Below are 18,282 nucleotides of genomic sequence, written 5' to 3' on the forward strand. Positions count from 1 at the left end.
TGGTGTCGGCCACCATGAGCGGGGTCACCACCTGCCTGCGCTTCCCCGGCCAGCTGAACGCAGACCTGCGCAAGCTGGCGGTGAACATGGTGCCCTTCCCGCGCCTGCACTTCTTCATGCCGGGCTTCGCGCCCCTGACCAGCCGGGGCAGCCAGCAGTACCGCGCGCTCACGGTGCCCGAGCTCACCCAGCAGATGTTCGACTCCAAGAACATGATGGCCGCCTGCGACCCGCGCCACGGCCGCTACCTGACGGTGGCTGCCATCTTCCGGGGCCGCATGTCCATGAAGGAGGTGGACGAGCAGATGCTCAACGTGCAGAACAAGAACAGCAGCTACTTCGTGGAGTGGATCCCCAACAACGTCAAGACGGCTGTGTGCGACATCCCGCCCCGCGGCCTGAAGATGTCAGCCACCTTCATCGGCAACAGCACGGCCATCCAGGAGCTGTTCAAGCGCATCTCGGAGCAGTTCACGGCCATGTTCAGGCGCAAGGCCTTCCTGCACTGGTACACGGGCGAGGGCATGGACGAGATGGAGTTCACCGAGGCCGAGAGCAACATGAACGACCTGGTGTCTGAGTACCAGCAGTACCAGGACGCCACGGCCGATGAACAAGGGGAGTTCGAGGAGGAGGAGGGTGAGGATGAGGCTTAAAAACTTCTCAAATCAATTGTGCATCCTTAGTGAACATCTGTTGTCCTCAAGCATGGTCTTTCTACTTGTAAACTATGGTGCTCAGTTTTGCCTCTGTTAGAAATTCACACAGTTGATGTAATAATGTGGAATTCCTCTAAAAATTACAGTATTGTCTGTGAAGGTATCTATACTAATAAAAAAGCATGTGTATAAAATCGGTCTCTGTTCTCACTTCACATAATTTTCATTCTTTCTCTAAATGCTTAAGTATAATGTTTCAAGGTTTAACTTGTTACTGTTTTTATTGTGATACTCAATGTTTAATTTTAATAGCAATGTAGGATTTCTGCTTTAGTGTTTTAATTAATAACATTCCTGCCCTTTTAGTACAGAGCAATGAAAATATACATTTTGTTCACCTTTACTGGTCCAAAGTATTAATCTCTCAAAAGTGAACCAGGAGTAAAGAGGGATATGGGGACAAGGCAAACCTGCCCCTATTTGCTGTTGTTCTTGGACATCCTATGATCTTACAATTGAAGAACTCAGGCACGGACTTTCCCTACTTTTCTTTGACTGTGATTAAGATAAACACAAAAACACAAGTGAAGCTTGAATGTCTCAGATTAAAGGTACAGTATAAATTCAAGTTTTCTTAAAATCTCCCAACATTAACACTACAAATGCTCCACCTAAAATTTGAAAGTAAATTATGGTAGGAATTTACCTTTTAAGACAATGGTATAACTTGTCACAACTTCATGTTAGAAAATCAGATTTAATTTTCATAGCTATTGAAGTTAAGAGGCTTTATTCCTTTTTTTTTTTTTTTTTTTTTTTTTTAAAGACAAAGTCTTACTCTTGCCCAGGCTGTAATGCAGTGATGCAGTCACAGCTCACTGTAGCTTTGAAGTGGGCTCAAGTGATCCTTCCACCTCAGCTTCCTGAGCAGCTGGGACCACAGTTGTGTCCCACTTTGCCTAGCTAATTAAAAAAAAAATTTTTTTTTTGTAGAGCCAGAGTCTCCCTATGTGGTACAAGCTGGTCTTGAACTCCTGGACTCAAGCAATGCCCCTCCCACCCCAGCCTCCCAAAGTGCTGAGATTGTAGCTGTGAGCCACCACCTGAAGCCAGAGGCTGTTTTCAACATATCATTATTCTCATTTGGTCAGGATAAGACTGAAGGGAGGGGTAGAAAGCTCAGGTAGAGAGTTTCAAAGGCATCATGGTAACAGGGAGCAACACGATCACACCCCACACTGAGGAACCACCAAGACTCAAGTGTGCATTCTCATTGTAGGAAGTCTTCTGCTAACTTGTTGAATTCATCTGCAAAACGCAAATGCAGGTTGTGTTTGCCTTCTGGCATCAAATGCAGCCTAAAAAGAAGGGGAGAAAAAGGCTTTCAATCAATGGGACACCATTTAAGAACAAACCCCAACATGCATGAACATCTAAAGTGAAAAATTCCCACATTTCCCCCCATGACCACTATCCAGGAGAAAATGTAACCTATCAACCTAAGAACATAGACAAACTCTTGGAGTTTATGGCTACCCTGGAGGTTGACTATAAGGCAATGACTTAACAGTAGCAGACACACATTATAGTTGGAATTGAATCAAGTAACATGGTTTGACTGGAAAACAGCCTGAGAATGGGGGAGGTGATTTGGTGGTTACTCTAGAAAGATCCATTTTAATGAAGTTGGTTTTAAGAAAGAAGGTTGGTAAGATGATAAAAATAAGTGTCCAGAATGCACTGCGCTGGGGCCGGTGAGTTTCTTGGGGTGTCCATGTAGTGGGCAAGTGCAAAGTAGAATTCACAGCCGCCCCCGGCCTGCTGCTCCAGGTTCCAAATCACCCTTCCATTTTTGGATTACTGAACTAATACATCTGAATACAAGCCGCCAGACAAATGGCTGTGAGGGTGGCGAGCCCACGCCAGCCGCCCTGTGCTCCAGGAGCCGTTGCTGCAGCTGTCACGGCTCAGTGTTGTGGCAAACGCACTATCCTCGTAAGGCTTCTTCCTTTCAACAGGATTGTGATCAAATGGGACAGGTTTACAGTTTCTTGAATAAAGGCAGCCTTCTCTTTGTTCTATATTTTACTTATTGGCTACAAAAATATACAAACACTAAAAGTGTTAAAGTTTCTAGGATGAAAGTTTAAGTTCAAGCCACTTTGCCTACAATGATAACTAGACATTAAAAGGACAATATTGGGACAGAATGCGTTACCATGTTGCTGCCTGATTTTTTGACTTTCAGTACTGGGGGGCTGACAGCTCAGAACCTCAGTAGGTGCAAGGGAGGAACTGTGGCTGCAGAGAGCTGTCTTCCGAAGATGCTGGGCCTCTTTCTACTGAGCTACCACATTGGGGGTGGGAATGGGGTACCAAGAGAATCAACTTGAAAGGAAGATATATTGTTGGGACCTTTCCGAGGGCCTTGGAAAATTAATGCTATTACTAACAACCAGAACATTCTAAATTCAATTTTAACACTACCCAGAAAAGAAGGATGAGTTGCACCCACCCCAAAGATAGGATCCCAGTTGCCTACACAATAGGACTTGCAGGGACACTCAAGGCCTTTGTTTTCAGAAAACAGAAAAGAACCAATTGCCAAGGATGCTGAGAGGTCACAGGTTACGTCTAGGCTAAACTGCATCCCTTAATCTGCACAAACCTGGACCGAGGCAGGGAATCCTCAGCCTGCCACACGTGAGGCCCTCCTCTGTAGATAGCCCATCTGGCTATGATTTGCTGGTTTCCCATATGGAAGGAAGGAGACCCTCACTGTAAATCCTTTCTTTTTAGCCGTTCAGCACTGTTTGCATTCTTCCTAAAGTAATCTCTAGATCTCAGAGAAATAAAAATTAGAGCTTCCCTTCATTAAAATACGGGAGACCTGCTCTGAATGCTGGATGGATAAATAGACAGATGGACAGACAGAAGAGAGTCTGAAGACAACTGTTCTTGATATCTTTGGCGGGTCATTTCATGCTCCTTAGCACCTCTTCCTCCTTCAGGTGTGACACAGGTTTCACTGCACTGAAGAATCTATTGTGTATTCCTCTTTGGGAATAGGACCACCATAGACAGGCATGAATATTAGCTGTCAAGGCAAGACAGGAGCTCTGTAGCTGACCTAGATTCCCACCCAAGTAACAAAAGGATCTAATCACATGCTCTGTGGAGAGTGGTTTCTGAACAATAACATTCTCCAGAAAAATGAGTGGAAACCCCCCACTGCTAAGCACATGGCTTAGTTGGAAACCAGGGGGCCTCAGAGGATGAACACAAGTTCTTCTGCCAGCACAGGTTCCTCATAGCACCTGGCATGATTTAGAAAGAGACATGATTCCAGATCTTTCAAAAACTAGAAGCTGTCTCATCCCATGGTAAATTTATTGGTCACTTTACCTCTGTTGATACAGCTCTTCTAGGTCAAGACAGCATGGATGAAATGCCAGCCTCACAATGCTACCTTTCCTGCCTCACTGGGACCCTTTTCATCTTTGGCTGAACTGCACTTTCACCTGTAACTCAGGGAGTTAACAGAGAGTAACAAGGCCACAAGTAATGTGTTGTGTCATGTCTTCACCTTGGACCAATGTGACAAAACTTGATCTAAGAACTCATAAAGTTGTCAGTAAGTCTGTAGTCCGCAGAGTGCTAGGATGTACTTGTTTTAACTGGAACCCAGGGTAGGCTGCTGGTTCTTTGCACAGGATCTCTTCCAGTGGGAAACTGGGCAGCAACATGGTGCATCACTTGTCCAGGCATTCCTGATGACGCCATCTAAACCTGGTTGCCAATGGCCCCTTTTTATTCAGAAACTAAATCTTTTTTCATTCTGCTTCTTCTAGAAAGCCCCATCTAAGAAAAAGGTACCAGGTCAGGTGCAGTGGCTCATACCTATAATCCTAGCACTTAGGAAGCTGGAGGCAGGCAGATTACTTGAGGCCAGGGGTTTGAGACCACCCTGGTCAACACGGTGAAACTCCATCTCTACTAAAAATACAGAAATTAGCCGGGTGTGGTGGTGCATGCCAGTAATTCCAGCTACTGAGGAGGCTGAGGCAGGAGAATCACTTGAATCTGGTAGGCAGAAGTTGCAGTGAGCCGAGATCCCGCCACTGCACTTCAGCCTGGGCGATAAAGCAAGGCTCTGTCTCAAAACAAACAAACAAAAAGGTAATGGTGGGCAAACCACAAGCTCCTTGCTGCTGATGAAGCTGAGGGCTGCCCTGGCTGGACAGGCTCTCCTCTGGTTAGGGCCGACCAGGCATTTGGGGATGGTGGTGGCAGCATCTCACTGAAAGGCTCCTTTTCTTGAATGCAACCATGTCTCAAGCATTAGGCACAAGCAATAGATGTAAAACTGCCCTGGAGGCTGCTTTCTGGGCAGTGTGGTAGCTTGAGGTGGGGTGCTGGTGGGCCCTCAGGCTGCTAGGCTGGTGCTTTTAAGTGGTGTGTAGAGGACAGTCTTTCCAAACCTGCTGGGACTGTGGGGACCTAGATGGGCCCTGAACTGCAGGAAAGCTTTCTTCCTGTGACAGTTGGATTCAACTGAGGTGCCATCGTGGGATGAAAAAGCCATGCCTGGCTTTATGGGGCCAGGACATGTCTTGTCTAACCAGCACAGAGTCCATACTGACATGCTACATCCATCTCCCTGAGTCACAATTCCTCACCTGGAGAATGGGGACAGTAATGGAATCCACCTCATAGAATCAATCATTCTTTTTTCTTTTTTTTTTTTTTTTTTGATACGGAGTTTCACTCATGTTACCCAGGCTGGAGTGCAAATGGCGCGATCTCGGCTCACCGCAACCTCCGCCTCCTGGGTTCAGGCAATTCTCCTGCCTCAGCCTCCCAAGTGGCCGGGACTACAGGCACATGCCACCATGCCCAGCTAATTTTTTTTTTGTATTTTTAGTAGAGACGAGGTTTCACCATGTTGACCAGGATGGTCTCAATCTCTTGACCTTGTGATCCACCCGCCTCGGCCTCCCAAAGTGCTGGGATTACAGGCGTGAGCCACCGCGCCCGGCTAGAATCAATCATTCTGAGGATGCAATGAGATAGTAGATTCAACATATGCAGCATGGGTCTGTGAGCACGTGGTAAGCTTAATAAATGTCTGCGGTTATTTTATTTGTATATTTGTATTGCACTTCACAATGTGCAGAATTCCTGAAGGTGTTAATCTGTACAGCATATTAATGACTGACTCGGGAGCACAGTGAGTCTACATTTGTTGGCTAACACAACACCTCCAACTGGAGGCTTCTCTTAAGACAGGTTTTTTTTTTTTGTTTTTTTTTTGAGACGGAGTTTCACTCATGTTACCCAGACTGGAGTGCAATGGCACGATCTCGGCTCACCGCAACCTCCGCCTCCTGGGTTCAGGCAATTCTCCTGCCTCAGCCTCCTGAGTAGCTGGGATTACAGGCACGCGCCACCATGCCCAGCTGAATTTTTGTATTTTTAGTAGAGACGGGGTTTCGCCATGTTGACCAGGATGGTCTCAATCTCTTGACCTCGTGATCCACCCGCCTCGGCCTCCCAAAGTGCTGGGATTACAGGCTTGAGCCACCGTGCCCGGCCTTAAGACAGGTTTTAACGAAATGTTGCAGGTGAGATTTGTCTGGAAAGGTTCAGACCCCACTGTGTTTGAAATATTAGCACAGGCCGGGCGCAGTGGCTCACGCCTGTAATCCCAGCACTTTGGGAGGCCGAGGCGGGTGGATCACGAGGTCAAGAGATCGAGACCATCCTGGTCAACATGGCGAAACCCCGTCTCTACTAAAAATACAAAAATTCAGCTGGGCATGGTGGCGCGTGCCTGTAATCCCAGCTACTCAGGAGACTGAGGCAGGAGAATTGCCTGAACCCAGGAGGCGGAGGTTGCGGTGAGCCGAGATCGCGCCATTGCACTCCAGCCTGGGTAACAAGAGCGAAACTCCGTCTCAAGAAAAAAAAAAAAAAAAAAGAAAAAAAAAGAAAAAAAAAAAAGAAAAAAAAAAAAAAAAAGAAAGAAAAAAAGAAAAAGAAAAAAAAAAAAGAAATATTAGCACAAAGGACTCAACTTGGTAAGCACTGGCTAATTCTGTGTGCAGTAAATCCTGCAATGAGCCCACAAGCAGTGTCTGGAACTGACAGTTTTCCCTTCCACCTGAGCAGCGGTTGGCAGGAGCTGAAAGCAGCACCTGGGCAGAGGAGGGCTGGGATGCCAGTGATCGGGAACTGTCACCTGGGGCAGGAGCAGAGGAGAGGGCAAACCACTGCCTCCAGGTGGGACACAGTCCAGAGTGGAGGCAGCAGCCCTGCCTGCCTGCAGCGTCTGCCTCTCCACCAGAAGCTGGCTTCACTTTCCTATGGAGCTGAAAATGAACCACTGTCACTGGTGTGAATCTTTTCACCTAAGCCAATTCATTTCACCCCAGCTAGTGGTAAGGCGCACACTGGCCTGCCTGGGAGGACTGGGGCCATCTTACTACTGGTGGCCAGACCCAAACAGCCAAGGAAGCTGTTTGGGTCTGAAAGAGTCCCTTCCCTCCCTTCCGTGGTCCAGACAGAAGACAGCAGCTAGCCCACTACACAGACATCCCAGGCCTGACCCCTTGTTGCCGGCCTGCCAGCACACCCTCTGGTGAACCCAACACAAAGCCCAGACTTCTACAGAGATGGCACCCATCGGCCCTTCACCCTGTGACGGTGTACTTTGTGTCAACTTGACTGGGCTACAGGGTATCCAGGTATTTGGTCAAACATTATTTCTGAGTGTGTTCACGAGGGTATTTCTGGATGGGTTAGCGTTTGAATCCACTGACTGGGTAAAGCAGAGGCCCTCCCCAATGTGGTGGGTCTCGTCCAATCTGCTTAAAGCCTGAGTAAAATAAGGCTGAGAACGGGAATTCCTCCTGCCTGATGGCCCACAATCTGGGATGTTGACTTTTTCCTACCTTCGGACTCATGCTGAAACATTGGCTCTTCCTGGGCCTCAAGTCTCCTGGCTCCCAAACTAGAGCCACACCATTGCCTCTCCTGGCTCTCAGGCCTTCAGACTTAGACTGGAACCACATCTTTGGCTCTCCTGGGTCTCCAGCTGGCCAACTCACCCTCCAGACCTTGGGACTTGTCAGCTTCCACAACTCCATGAACCAATTCCATATAATGCACCTTTCTTTCTACCTATACATACATACACGCATATACATCTTGTTGGTTCTGTTTCTTTGGAGAACCCTACTATGCCCCTCTACCTACACTAATAATGGTGCTGTCTTAGCTATTCAGGAGGCTGAGGCAGGAGGATCCTTTGAGGCAAGGAGGTTGAGGCTGCTGGGTGCTATGACTGAGCCACTGCGCTCCAGCCTGGGCAAGAGAGAGAGACCCTCTCTTAAAAATTTTAAAAATAACAGTGACAATAATGGTGCTGAAAGTTGGGACAGAGAGCAATGCCTGACCTAATTTCAAGCTATGCCCCAATGTTCTCTGGGGGCCCTGTTTACCTGTATCCACACCAGCATTCCGTCCTCAGAAGTGGCAGCTACTGTCTGTTGAGGTTTTTTTTGTTTGTTTTTTTGAGACAGGGTCTCATTCCTATGTCCAGGCTGGAGTGCAGTGGCATGATCACGGCTCACTGCAGCCTCAACCTCCTAGGCTCAGGTGATCCTCCTACCTCAGCCTCCTGAGTAGCTGGGGCTATAGGTGTGTACCACCATCCCTGGGTAATTTTTTTTGTTTGTTTTCTTTTTTGAGAGGCAGTCTAGCTCTGTCGCCCATGCTGGAGTGCAGTGTGACGATCTCAGCTCACTGCAATCTCCGCCTCTTGGGTTCAAGCAATTCTCCTGCCTCAGTCTCCAGAGTAGCTGGGATTATAGGTGCCCGCCACCACGCCCAGCTAATTTTTGTATTTTTAGTAGAGACAGGGTTTCACTGTGTTGGCCAGGCTGGTCTCAAACTCCTGGCCTCATGATCCACCTGCTTCGGCCTCCCAAAGTGCTGGGATTATAAGCGTGAGCCACCGCACCTGGCTACCTGGCTAATTTCTTGCTTTTTGTAGAGACGAGGTTTCAGCATGTTGCCAGGCTGGGTGTATTGAGTCTTAAATTTAAGTCCAAATGTACGAATACCTCCTCATTCATTCCTCAAAAAATATTTTGAGATGATAGGTATTGTCATGCCCATTTCACACAAGAGGAAACAGTGGTATGGAAACATTACATGTAGCACATGGTGACCAAACCAGCACTCAAACCCACGTCTGTCTGAGTCCCCTGCTGGTGCTCTTCACCCTACTGCTCTCCCCTTTAGTTGACACGACCCTAAGGTGCCAACTCTGTGCCACATGGACTTCCCCACCTGGTCTGGCCCTCTGGCCTGGGCTCAGAACATGCAGCTGGTCCTGTGAAGGTGACCCCAGCCCATCCACAGAGACATGGCCCTCTGTGCACCTCTCGCTCTCACTCTCTCTCTTTCAACATGCACTGAGCATGTTCAGATGCTCTAGGCCATGTCCAGGGATAGGCCTTGGAGTGTTCAATAGGGGAAGAATTGCATTCACGTTAGCAGCTGTTAGAGGTATGAATAAGGAGGCCGGGTGCAGTGGCTCACACTTGTAATCCCAGCACTTTGGGAGGCCAAGGCAGGAGGATCGCTTGATCCCAGGAGTTCAAGACCAGCCTGGACACTATGGCAAGGCCCTATGTCTACAAAACACACATACACACACACACACACACACACACACACACACACACACACACACTTAGCTGGGCATGGTGGTACATGCCTATATCTGAGTTACTTGGGAGGCTGAGGTGGGAGGATCACTTGAGTCCAGGAGTTCAAGGCTATAATGAGCCATGATCACACCACTGCACTCCAGCCTGGATGACAGTGCAAGACCTGTCTCTTTAAAAAAAAAAAAAAAAAAAAAAAAAAAAAAATGGTATGTATAAGGAGCCACATGGCCTCAGACAGGTGAGTGAGCAACTGGAGGCACAGGGAGGTGAGAAAGCCTCACTGAGGAAACGCCTGAGTCCTGGCCTAAGGCATGAGCACACACCCAGACAGGCAAGGGCAGGGGCTGAGGGAGGGGTGAAAAGGGACTGCAGGTGAGAGGTGAGGGGCTCATGATTTGCAGCTGAGTCTGATGAAACCCAGGACCGGGCCTCTGGTTCCTGGGATCTGAGCACCTCCTCAGAAGCACTGTGATGGGCTGAATTGTACCCCTCATACTGATATGCTTAGATCCTGACCCCCAGCATCTCAGAGTGGGACCTCCTTTGGACAGAGTGTTTAAAGAGGTAATTACTTTGAAATGAAGTCATATGAGTAGGTCCAAATCCATTAAGACTGCCGTCCTTCCATGAGGAAATTTGGACACGGGAGGCAGAAAGGCAAAGCCAGCACCCCATCACTGCTGCCGTCTGAGCAGCTCTCATTTTGTGTTTCATATCTTAGGCTTCTGCATAAGAGTTTGTTAGAGGAAAAGCTTCAACTGACTAAAAACACACTTTAAAACCACTGAGCTTGAATAATCTCTGAAGCCTCTTTGCTTTCAAGAGATTCTTATTTTTCTTCTACTACAGACAGAGAAGACAGAAAGAGGCAAATTAACATAAGCTGGAAGTAGACCTCCCTTTGTTCAGCCTCCTTCCAAGGCATGAAAGGCAGTGTGGTGTCGGCTTCACACATAATCTGTATATCCTGGTAAAAATCTGGGAAGGGAAAGTCTGCGCCTTTAAGTGTTTTGTTTGTTTTGTTTTGTTTTTGAGACAGTTCACTCCTGGTGACAGGCTGGAGTGCAGTGGCGTGACCTCGGCTCACTGCGACCTCTGCCTCCCAGGTTCAAGTGATTCTCCTGCCTCAGCCTCTTGAGTAGCTGGGATTACAGGTGCTCACCACCACGTCTGGCTAATTTTTGTATTTCCAGTAGAGATGCGGTTTCACCACGTTGGCCAGGCTGGTCTCGAACTCCTGGCCTCAGGTGATCTGCCCACTTCAGCCTTCCAAAGCGCTTGGATTATAGGCATGAGCCAGTCTGTTCCTTTAAGCTTAATTAAAAGTGTACCTGGCAGCCGGGCATCGTGCCTTGTACCTGTAATCCCAGGACTGTGGGAGGCGGGAGGATGGTTTGAACCCAGGAGTTCGAGGCTGCAGTGAGCTATGATCCCACCACTGCACCCCTGCCTGGGTGACAGGGTGAGACCTTATCTCAAAAAAACAAAAGTACCTGGCAAGGCAGTGAATGAAATATCCAGTTACTGGAAGTTTGCTATACCGAGTTGCTTCCCTACTGTCAGATGGCCTGGTGCGCACGACACGGTTGGGTTTTGGTACTCAAGGAATCTGCCTTCCTTTTGTGGGGACCAAAATAAACCAGCCACATTCTAGGTAGGCTCATGCCCAACATAAAAGGCTCTTATAGCAAAGGAAGGTAATAAGTAGAAAATACAAGCCATTTTTGGACAGTCATTGCTAATACCACTTATACTCAACCTAGTTCTTCCAAAGAATATTGCTCTAAGAAAGTGATCTTCCACAAAACAGTCTACTAAAACAATTCATATCTGCACAGTAAGGGTGTTTTTCTCCTATACTGATGTACTCTGTTGCTAGGAGATGGGCCTGGAACAGAATTCCTAAATTAAGCTTTCCTGCAGACTGACTTTAACTGACCCTGGTTCTTTAAGGGCACATACTGCATTTACTATGTGTGTCACTGTGCAAAAACCTGTCATTTCTGAAGCTGGAAGACAATTAACCAGGTCACCTGGTATCTTATTCTAGGCATGTTACCATCATACATATTAAGAGATAAGCGGCAGCTGTACTATGGTGGGAAAGTACCATATTAGGAGAAAAGCAAATCTAAGATTTGTTATTGACTAGCTACGCAACCTTGAAAGATGGCTTAACATCTCTCAGCCGTGATTTCTCATCTGTAAAATGGATATTTTTCGTGTTTTTGTCATAAACCATAATTAAGATACTGTATAAAAAATACCTTTTAAAATAGTAAGTGCTATATAATCACTTTGTATACTGTAAATGTATACAATTAAAAACACACAAGAAAAGATAGTATAAAAATCTTTTGCAAGGATTAATAAGAAAGTATACTATTTGAATTTTGTACCATGACCATAACTTAGTATTATAATTTTATAAGTCTAGTTTGAAAATACCTACTATTGCCTACTAAATCAATTTTTCTTTCTTTCCTTCCTTCCTTCCCTCCCTCCCTTCCTTCTTTCTTTTCCCTCCTTTTCCTTCCTTCCTTCCTCCCTCCCTCCCTCCCTTCCTACCTTTCTTCTCTCTCTCTCTCTTTCTTTTCTGAGACAGATTCTTGCTCTGTCACCCAGGCTGGAGTGCAGTGGCATGACCTTAGCTTACTGCAACCTCTGCCTCCTGGGTTTAAGCAATTCTCCTGACTCAGCTTCACCAGTAGCTGGGATTACAGGCACCTGCCACCACACCTGGCTAATTTTTGTATTTTTAGTAGAGATGGGGTTTTGTCATGCTGGCCAGGCTGGTCTCGAACCCCTGGCCTCAAGTGAACCACCCACCTCAGCCTCCCAAAGTGCTGGGATTACAGGCGTAAGCCACAGCGCCCAGCCCCTACTAAATCAATTTAAAAACTCCTCCATTAAACCTTTCTGTTCCCCTACAATATAATCCTACCTAACTCCTACCTCTGCTCTTCACTGACACTATGTTCTCACCAAATGAATTATTTGTTATACAGGCCCATATATATTTCTGATTCATGGTTGAACTGGTATAGGAGGAAATGTGTGGAATAAGAGATGCCTTTTAACTTAAAAAAATGCTAAATGAATACAGCATTATCCACTATGGATATAGGATTATAAAGGTTTATGGTAATTGTATTTTATCCATTATGGATATAGGATTATAAAGGTTTATGGTAATTGTATTTTATTATAGAAAAGAAACATTTTTTTCCCCATTTAAAAATTCTCTGAGAAATCTGTTGTTAAATATATCATAGAGCAGAGCGATACGGAAGTAGTGGAGCTGTTTCTGTGCCTGCTTTCTCTGCTGGCCTGGGGGCTTTAGGGACAGGGAACACTACCATTAACTGTGCTGAGCGGCGCTGGTGTCAGCAGGCATCAGAAATTGGCTCCTGGAGGGAGGGAAGAAGGATTTTCCAAGGTTGCTAATAAATCCAATTTCAAAAAAAATCCCAATAAAATTTCAAAGACGTCCTGAGTAATTCAGAGGCATATGAAATTAATATACATGCTCTGAAGGGGTCAAGGCTTATATAGATGTTTATTTTTTGATTTTTGTTTTTTTGTTTGAGACAGAGTCACACTCTGTCACCCAGGCTGTTAGTGCAGTGGCGTGATCTTGGCTCACTGTAACCTCCGCCTCCCAGGCTCAAGTGATTCTCCTGCCTCAGCCTCCAGAGTAGCTGGGATTACAGGCATCCACCACAATACCTGGCTAGTTTTTATATTTTTTGTAGAGACAGTGTTTCACCATGTTGGCCAGGCTCTTGACCTCAGGTGATCCACTGACTTGGCCTCCCAAAGTTCTGGGATTATAAGTCTGAGCCACCACACCCGGACCTGGATACTTATTTTCTAATATATCTATCTAAAAAAACAAATTACAGGTCCACACCTATAAACCCAGCACTTTGGGAGGCCAAGTTGGTGGATCATCTGATGTCAGGAGTTTGAGACCAGCCTGGCCAACATGGTGAAACCCAGTCTCTACTAAAAATACAAAGATTATCTGGGCATGGTGGCACATGCCTGTAATCCCAGCTACTTGGGAGGCTAAAACAGAACAATCACTTGAACCCAGGAGGTGGAGGTTGCAGTGAGCAGAGATCACGCCACTGAACTCCAGCCTGGGTGACAGAGTAAGTGAGATTCTGCCTCAAAAAATAAATAAATAAAATAAAAATAAATAAATAAAAAACCAAACAGACCCCTACTCTCCCAGTTACCCCTGATTTTCACCTCCAGGATATGCATCCCTTTATGTAAAGGAGACAATGAATTTATTCAAGTTGGCATGTCTGTTTTGATAAAAATGCCAAGAAGGCTGGCTCCTGTGTCAGCTGAAGTATTTAAAATAGAAACTTCTATTTCATACAAAAATTGATGGGGTTGAGTAACAGAATTTCAATGGACATATCTTGTAAGGTTCTCTGATGTCCAAGGTTGGCTGGCAGAAATCCGGACGAAAAGAACAAGGGATTTGTAGCTGCTCCTTAATCAGGCGAGCCACCCGCATGGCTTGGAATATGTTGGTATTTTGTAATTTTGAATAAATAATAGGTTTCTCTTTACAACGTGTCCATCTTTAAGGCTAAAATAGCTTAGAGTGAAAAGTTTACAATATTAAGCAGGGAAAAAAGCAGGATTGAGCTGAATATAGAATACGATTATCTCTGTGTATAAAAATCCTGATAATGATAGTGTTTAAATGGCCGGCTAGCCATGGCAATTTATTTTCCTTTTTTGGTTTAACAGATTTTTAAAAATTGGGTGGTCAGCGCTTTTATAATGATAAGAAACTAAGCTGAAAATTCCCAAATTGTGTAAAACTGTTTCAGTTAATACTTGTGGAAATAAACCTAAACTATCACCAAGTGACAGGGCTTAGCACCTATGAGCATATCTGCCACTCATAAAAGTAAGAGCCATCTATCTGAATGTGCCTTTCCTTCTGGTTATCAGTTACCCGCAGTTCAGGGGTTCCATACTCCCTGGTACCCCTAAATAAAGCAGTGCTACTGATTGTCACTGGCAAAAAGTGGGGGTGTGTACTCTAAAAACTTCAACTCCTCTTGCTTCTTTTCCTTCCAGTAGCTTCGCTCATTGACTCCGAGGCTCTGGGGTGGGAGTGTGAAGGTGGTGACTGGGCTTACCGTGAGCCTTTCACGTGCTCATGAATGAAGTCAGCATGAAACCTCGGGACCAGAGGATCCTTCTCGCCATGCACAATCAAGGTGGGGCACTGGACCTGGGGCAGCAGGTGCCGGCAGATGTTACCTGAAGGACACACAGCACAAGGAATCTGCTTTAGAGCAACCATTCTGCACAGTCAGAGGAAGGGAAACGTGGCGAGCCCTGCCCCTCTTTAGCCCTCAGTTTCCCTATCTGTGAAAACCGTGGTTTGGATTTGACCACGCTTGGGGTTCTTCCAGCTCTTTCTTTGGGGTTCCTTTTCTGCTTCTCGTTTGTTTGCTGTTTCTGAGTTCTATTCGTAAACAAGCAGCCTGATTTAAATTCACATAAAATAGTAGGAAAATCAAATAAACACCCCACCACAATAGTCTATAGCGGTGGTTCTATAGCTCTATAGCTTGACACCTGTAGAGCTTTTCCCTGGAGATCACACTTCAGATGAGCATAGGGGCCCCGGCCAGCCTTCAAAGCATATGAACCTCACGATGAACTTATTATACAACTTACACATGGGAAAGTAGCTTCTCCTGATCGCTGGCACCTCCATGAGACTCCTGACTAACATACTTTGGAGAGCCTGTAAGGACTGACTCCCATTTATAACAACTTTCCTGAGGCGATGATGGACAGCCTGCGCTCTAGTCCCTCTAGTTCCTGTACTGTAGTTTCCTGCCTCCGCAAGACTGTGGGGGCTCCTTAACCACTGGGAGCTTTAGCCTCAAACAGGAACAATCACAGTTCCCTTGGCTGTTGTGGGGCTAAAAAGAGAGTTGTAGCTAAGGTTCCTGACATCCCTAAGCTAGCTCTTTCCTTCTCCCTTCCTTACCTGTGTGTGTCCAGAGGAAAGCACTGCAGCTCTGAGAAGGTTGGGAGCTGCCCCCACAGTGTGGTGCTCCCTGCCCTGCCCTGCACAGGCGCCAGGCCTTTCCCTCCTCCTCAGCGGGGAGTCACTGCCTGCTAAGTGAGAAGGGGACCTATTGACTAGGGAAATACTCCTCCAGGTCTCTGACGCTTCCCTCACCTGTCCCAAGATGACACACACCTGCCAATTCATCATCATGTGATGATGAAAGCCAACGTTGCTGAGAGCTCACTTTGTGTCAGGAAGTGTTTCAACAATTTCATATCTGTTAAACACAGTAGTTACATGTTTTAACTCATTCAGCATATGAAAATGTTTTTCCATTAAGTACTTTTATAATAATAGTAATACTAACCTTTCATGAGGCACTTACTGTCTTTGATCCTGCACTGAAGCTGAACAGATAATATTTCATTTAATCCCTACAACAGCTTTTCGAGGTCCCAGACAGGAAACTAAAGCTTCAAGAAGCTACGTTACCTGCCCAGATCCATTCTAACAGCAACCCACGGACACAGCCAGAATTCACACTCAGGCCCATCGGACTCCAGCGCTGTGCAATGAATCCCTATGCTATCCTAAACATCCATAAACCTGAGAGGACAGTTAGGAAAAAAGGGCTCCTACCAAATTAGTCAGCACAGAGGGGGACACGTCACGAAGGTCTCACTGTGAGACAGTTTATACACTGCAATGGCCTCTACATCATGACACATTTTTGAATTACTCACTTAACTCTATTTCTACCTCTAAATCTTCCTATCTTTTCACTAAAACATAAAAGTTTACATTTACAAACGTGCCCTCTTTAATGGAGAACTGTCTCAAACACTGTTTTACGGCATTTTAAAAATTTTAAGAGCAGAGATTTCCAGGGCCTGTTTCTATGAGTAGATACTGCATCTGAACAGGAACATTGTAAAACATACATTTGCTGTTTTCAACTCAAACCAGAAGAGTAACATTTCCAAACGTCCTTTTCATTGTGAAAGTTTTGGCAGATGACTCAAGCAGGAAACGATTACCTAATAGATCAAATTGGTCCTTCAATCACAACGATTTTGTAACAATGCACTCCAAGATTAGATCTTAGCTACTCTATTTTCTCAGCAATTAAAAAAAAGGAAAAATGAGATTATAACCATCAATAGCTATATCAAAATAAACTACAGTTCAGAATTTCTCTTAAAGATGTCAATCCTTACTTTAACAGGAAATCTTGTTAATTTTTCACATAAAGAATAGGAGATATTTGTTCATAGTTAAGGTCATATAACTTAGTTCTAAAGATAGGAAAAATCCTGAATATTTTCTTCCTCGTATTAATTCCATTGAGGTTGAAGATAACAATGTCCTTGTGGGGTGACACATCTAAATATGTAAAAAGGAAAAAACATTGTCCACATCGTGGCCTATTTATTTTCTAATTACTCATCCTGGAATTAGAAAATAGAAACTGCTCAAGGCTTTTGGATGATTTTGTCATCACATACACACCAAGGATTAGAAGGAAGAAAGAACAGTCTGCTATTAAAGACTCAACAATATGGGCCGGGCGCAGTGGCTCACGCCTATAATCCCAGCACTTCGGGAGGCCGAGACAGGTGGATTACGAGGTCAAGAGATCGAGACCATCCTGGTCAACACGGTGAAACCCCGTTTCTACTAAAAATACAAAAATTAGCTGGTCATGGTGGTGCACACCTGTAGTCCCAGCTACTCCGGAGGCTGAGGCAGGAGAATTGCTTGAACCCAGGAGACAGAGGTTGCGGTGAGCCGAGATCGTGCCACTGCACTCCAGCCTGGGTAACAAGAGCGAAACTCTGTCTCAAAAAAAAAAAAAAAGACTCAACAATATGAACCTTTGGACATGCAGTCCTATCTCTACATTAAGGCAGACTGATTGCACAAGAACTGGCACGGTATACAAGAACTAGTATTCTCTGTTCACACATGAGTGTGTGCGATGATGGGAGGGATTCATGAATCACTGAGCAATTCTGGAACAGCAGGGAGGAACTCGAGCACCCTCTACAACAGGCAGAGAATACTTGAAGCCCAGTAACCTACCATCTGGGAGAAGTTTAAACTGGCTTATGCCATCCACCCACTTTTCACAGGTTCTGGCAAAGTAGTCATACCCATAGAGGGCTTCTAGAGGCTTTCTTGTTCTCTCACTCCATTTAGAAACATCTCGGATGCCTGAAAAATAGAAGTGTAGGCAAAGAAAGGTTTTAGTCTCAAGCTAAAGTATTGTCTTTAAGTATTCCGAGTACAAGCCACCTGTGAGCCCATGAGCTTGCTGTCCCGCCTGCCTGGAATGCCTCCCTCCCTCCTTCTGCTCGGCTTAGCCTTGTTGCTGCTTTGCAGGTCTTCTGGACCCATGGCTGAGTGTCTGCCTCCCACTAGGACCTGTGTGCAGCATAACGGACTTTGTTTTGCTCCCCTCTGTACCCCAGAGCCTACACCAGTGCCTCCCACAAAACAGGCCACAAATCAATGCTTACCAAGTGAATGAAATTAGAGCTGCACTTACTGCTTTCCTTTAAAGATACAAGATAAAAGAAAATATGACCCTATTAGGTTACCTGAATAAGAGCGACAATATTTGCAAGAGGTTTTTTTTTCTGCATTGCATTTGTATGGACGTTGAGAAATGCACACAGATTATTCATTTTAATTTCTGCTGCTGAAGAAATAAGTGTGTAAAAGGCTAAGTACCGCTGGGCGTGGTGGCTCACGCCTGTAATCCAAACACTTTGGAGGCCAAGGCGGGCAGATCACCTGAGGTTGAGAGTTCAAGACCAGCCTG

General features: G+C 45.7%; 2 protein-coding genes across 6 annotated transcripts in view; one reads left to right on the forward strand and one right to left on the reverse strand.

Annotated features, from left to right (window-relative positions):
• The window catches only part of LOC116531340 (tubulin beta-2B chain), a 23,536-nt gene extending 22,060 nt beyond the window's left edge, over nucleotides 1-1,476 (forward strand). Inside the window, exon 5 of one of the 2 annotated variants that reach the window (XM_032250068.1) lies at nucleotides 1-1,476. This exon is cut by the window's left edge and continues 1 nt beyond it. In XM_032250068.1, coding sequence (XP_032105959.1) covers nucleotides 1-656 — 656 coding nt within the window. In that variant the 3' untranslated portion in view covers nucleotides 657-1,476. The other variant, XM_032250067.1, reaches the window with a different exon arrangement.
• The window catches only part of BPHL (biphenyl hydrolase like), a 37,841-nt gene continuing 20,472 nt past the window's right edge, over nucleotides 914-18,282 (reverse strand). For 3 of the 4 annotated variants that reach the window (XM_032250071.1, XM_032250069.1, XM_032250072.1), the window contains 3 exons: nucleotides 17,541-17,672; nucleotides 14,569-14,692; nucleotides 914-2,017 (listed from right to left, as the gene is read on the reverse strand). In XM_032250071.1, coding sequence (XP_032105962.1) covers nucleotides 1,930-2,017; nucleotides 14,569-14,692; nucleotides 17,541-17,672 — 344 coding nt within the window. In that variant the 3' untranslated portion in view covers nucleotides 914-1,929. Of the gene's footprint in view, nucleotides 2,018-7,612; nucleotides 7,842-14,568; nucleotides 14,693-17,540; nucleotides 17,673-18,282 lie in introns of all 4 variants that reach the window. The other variant, XR_004260380.1, reaches the window with a different exon arrangement.

This window comes from Sapajus apella, unplaced genomic scaffold (genome assembly GCF_009761245.1).
Source record: "Sapajus apella isolate SASKATOON/1434 unplaced genomic scaffold, GSC_monkey_1.0 scaffold70, whole genome shotgun sequence".
Taxonomy (NCBI): Eukaryota; Metazoa; Chordata; class Mammalia; order Primates; family Cebidae; genus Sapajus; species Sapajus apella.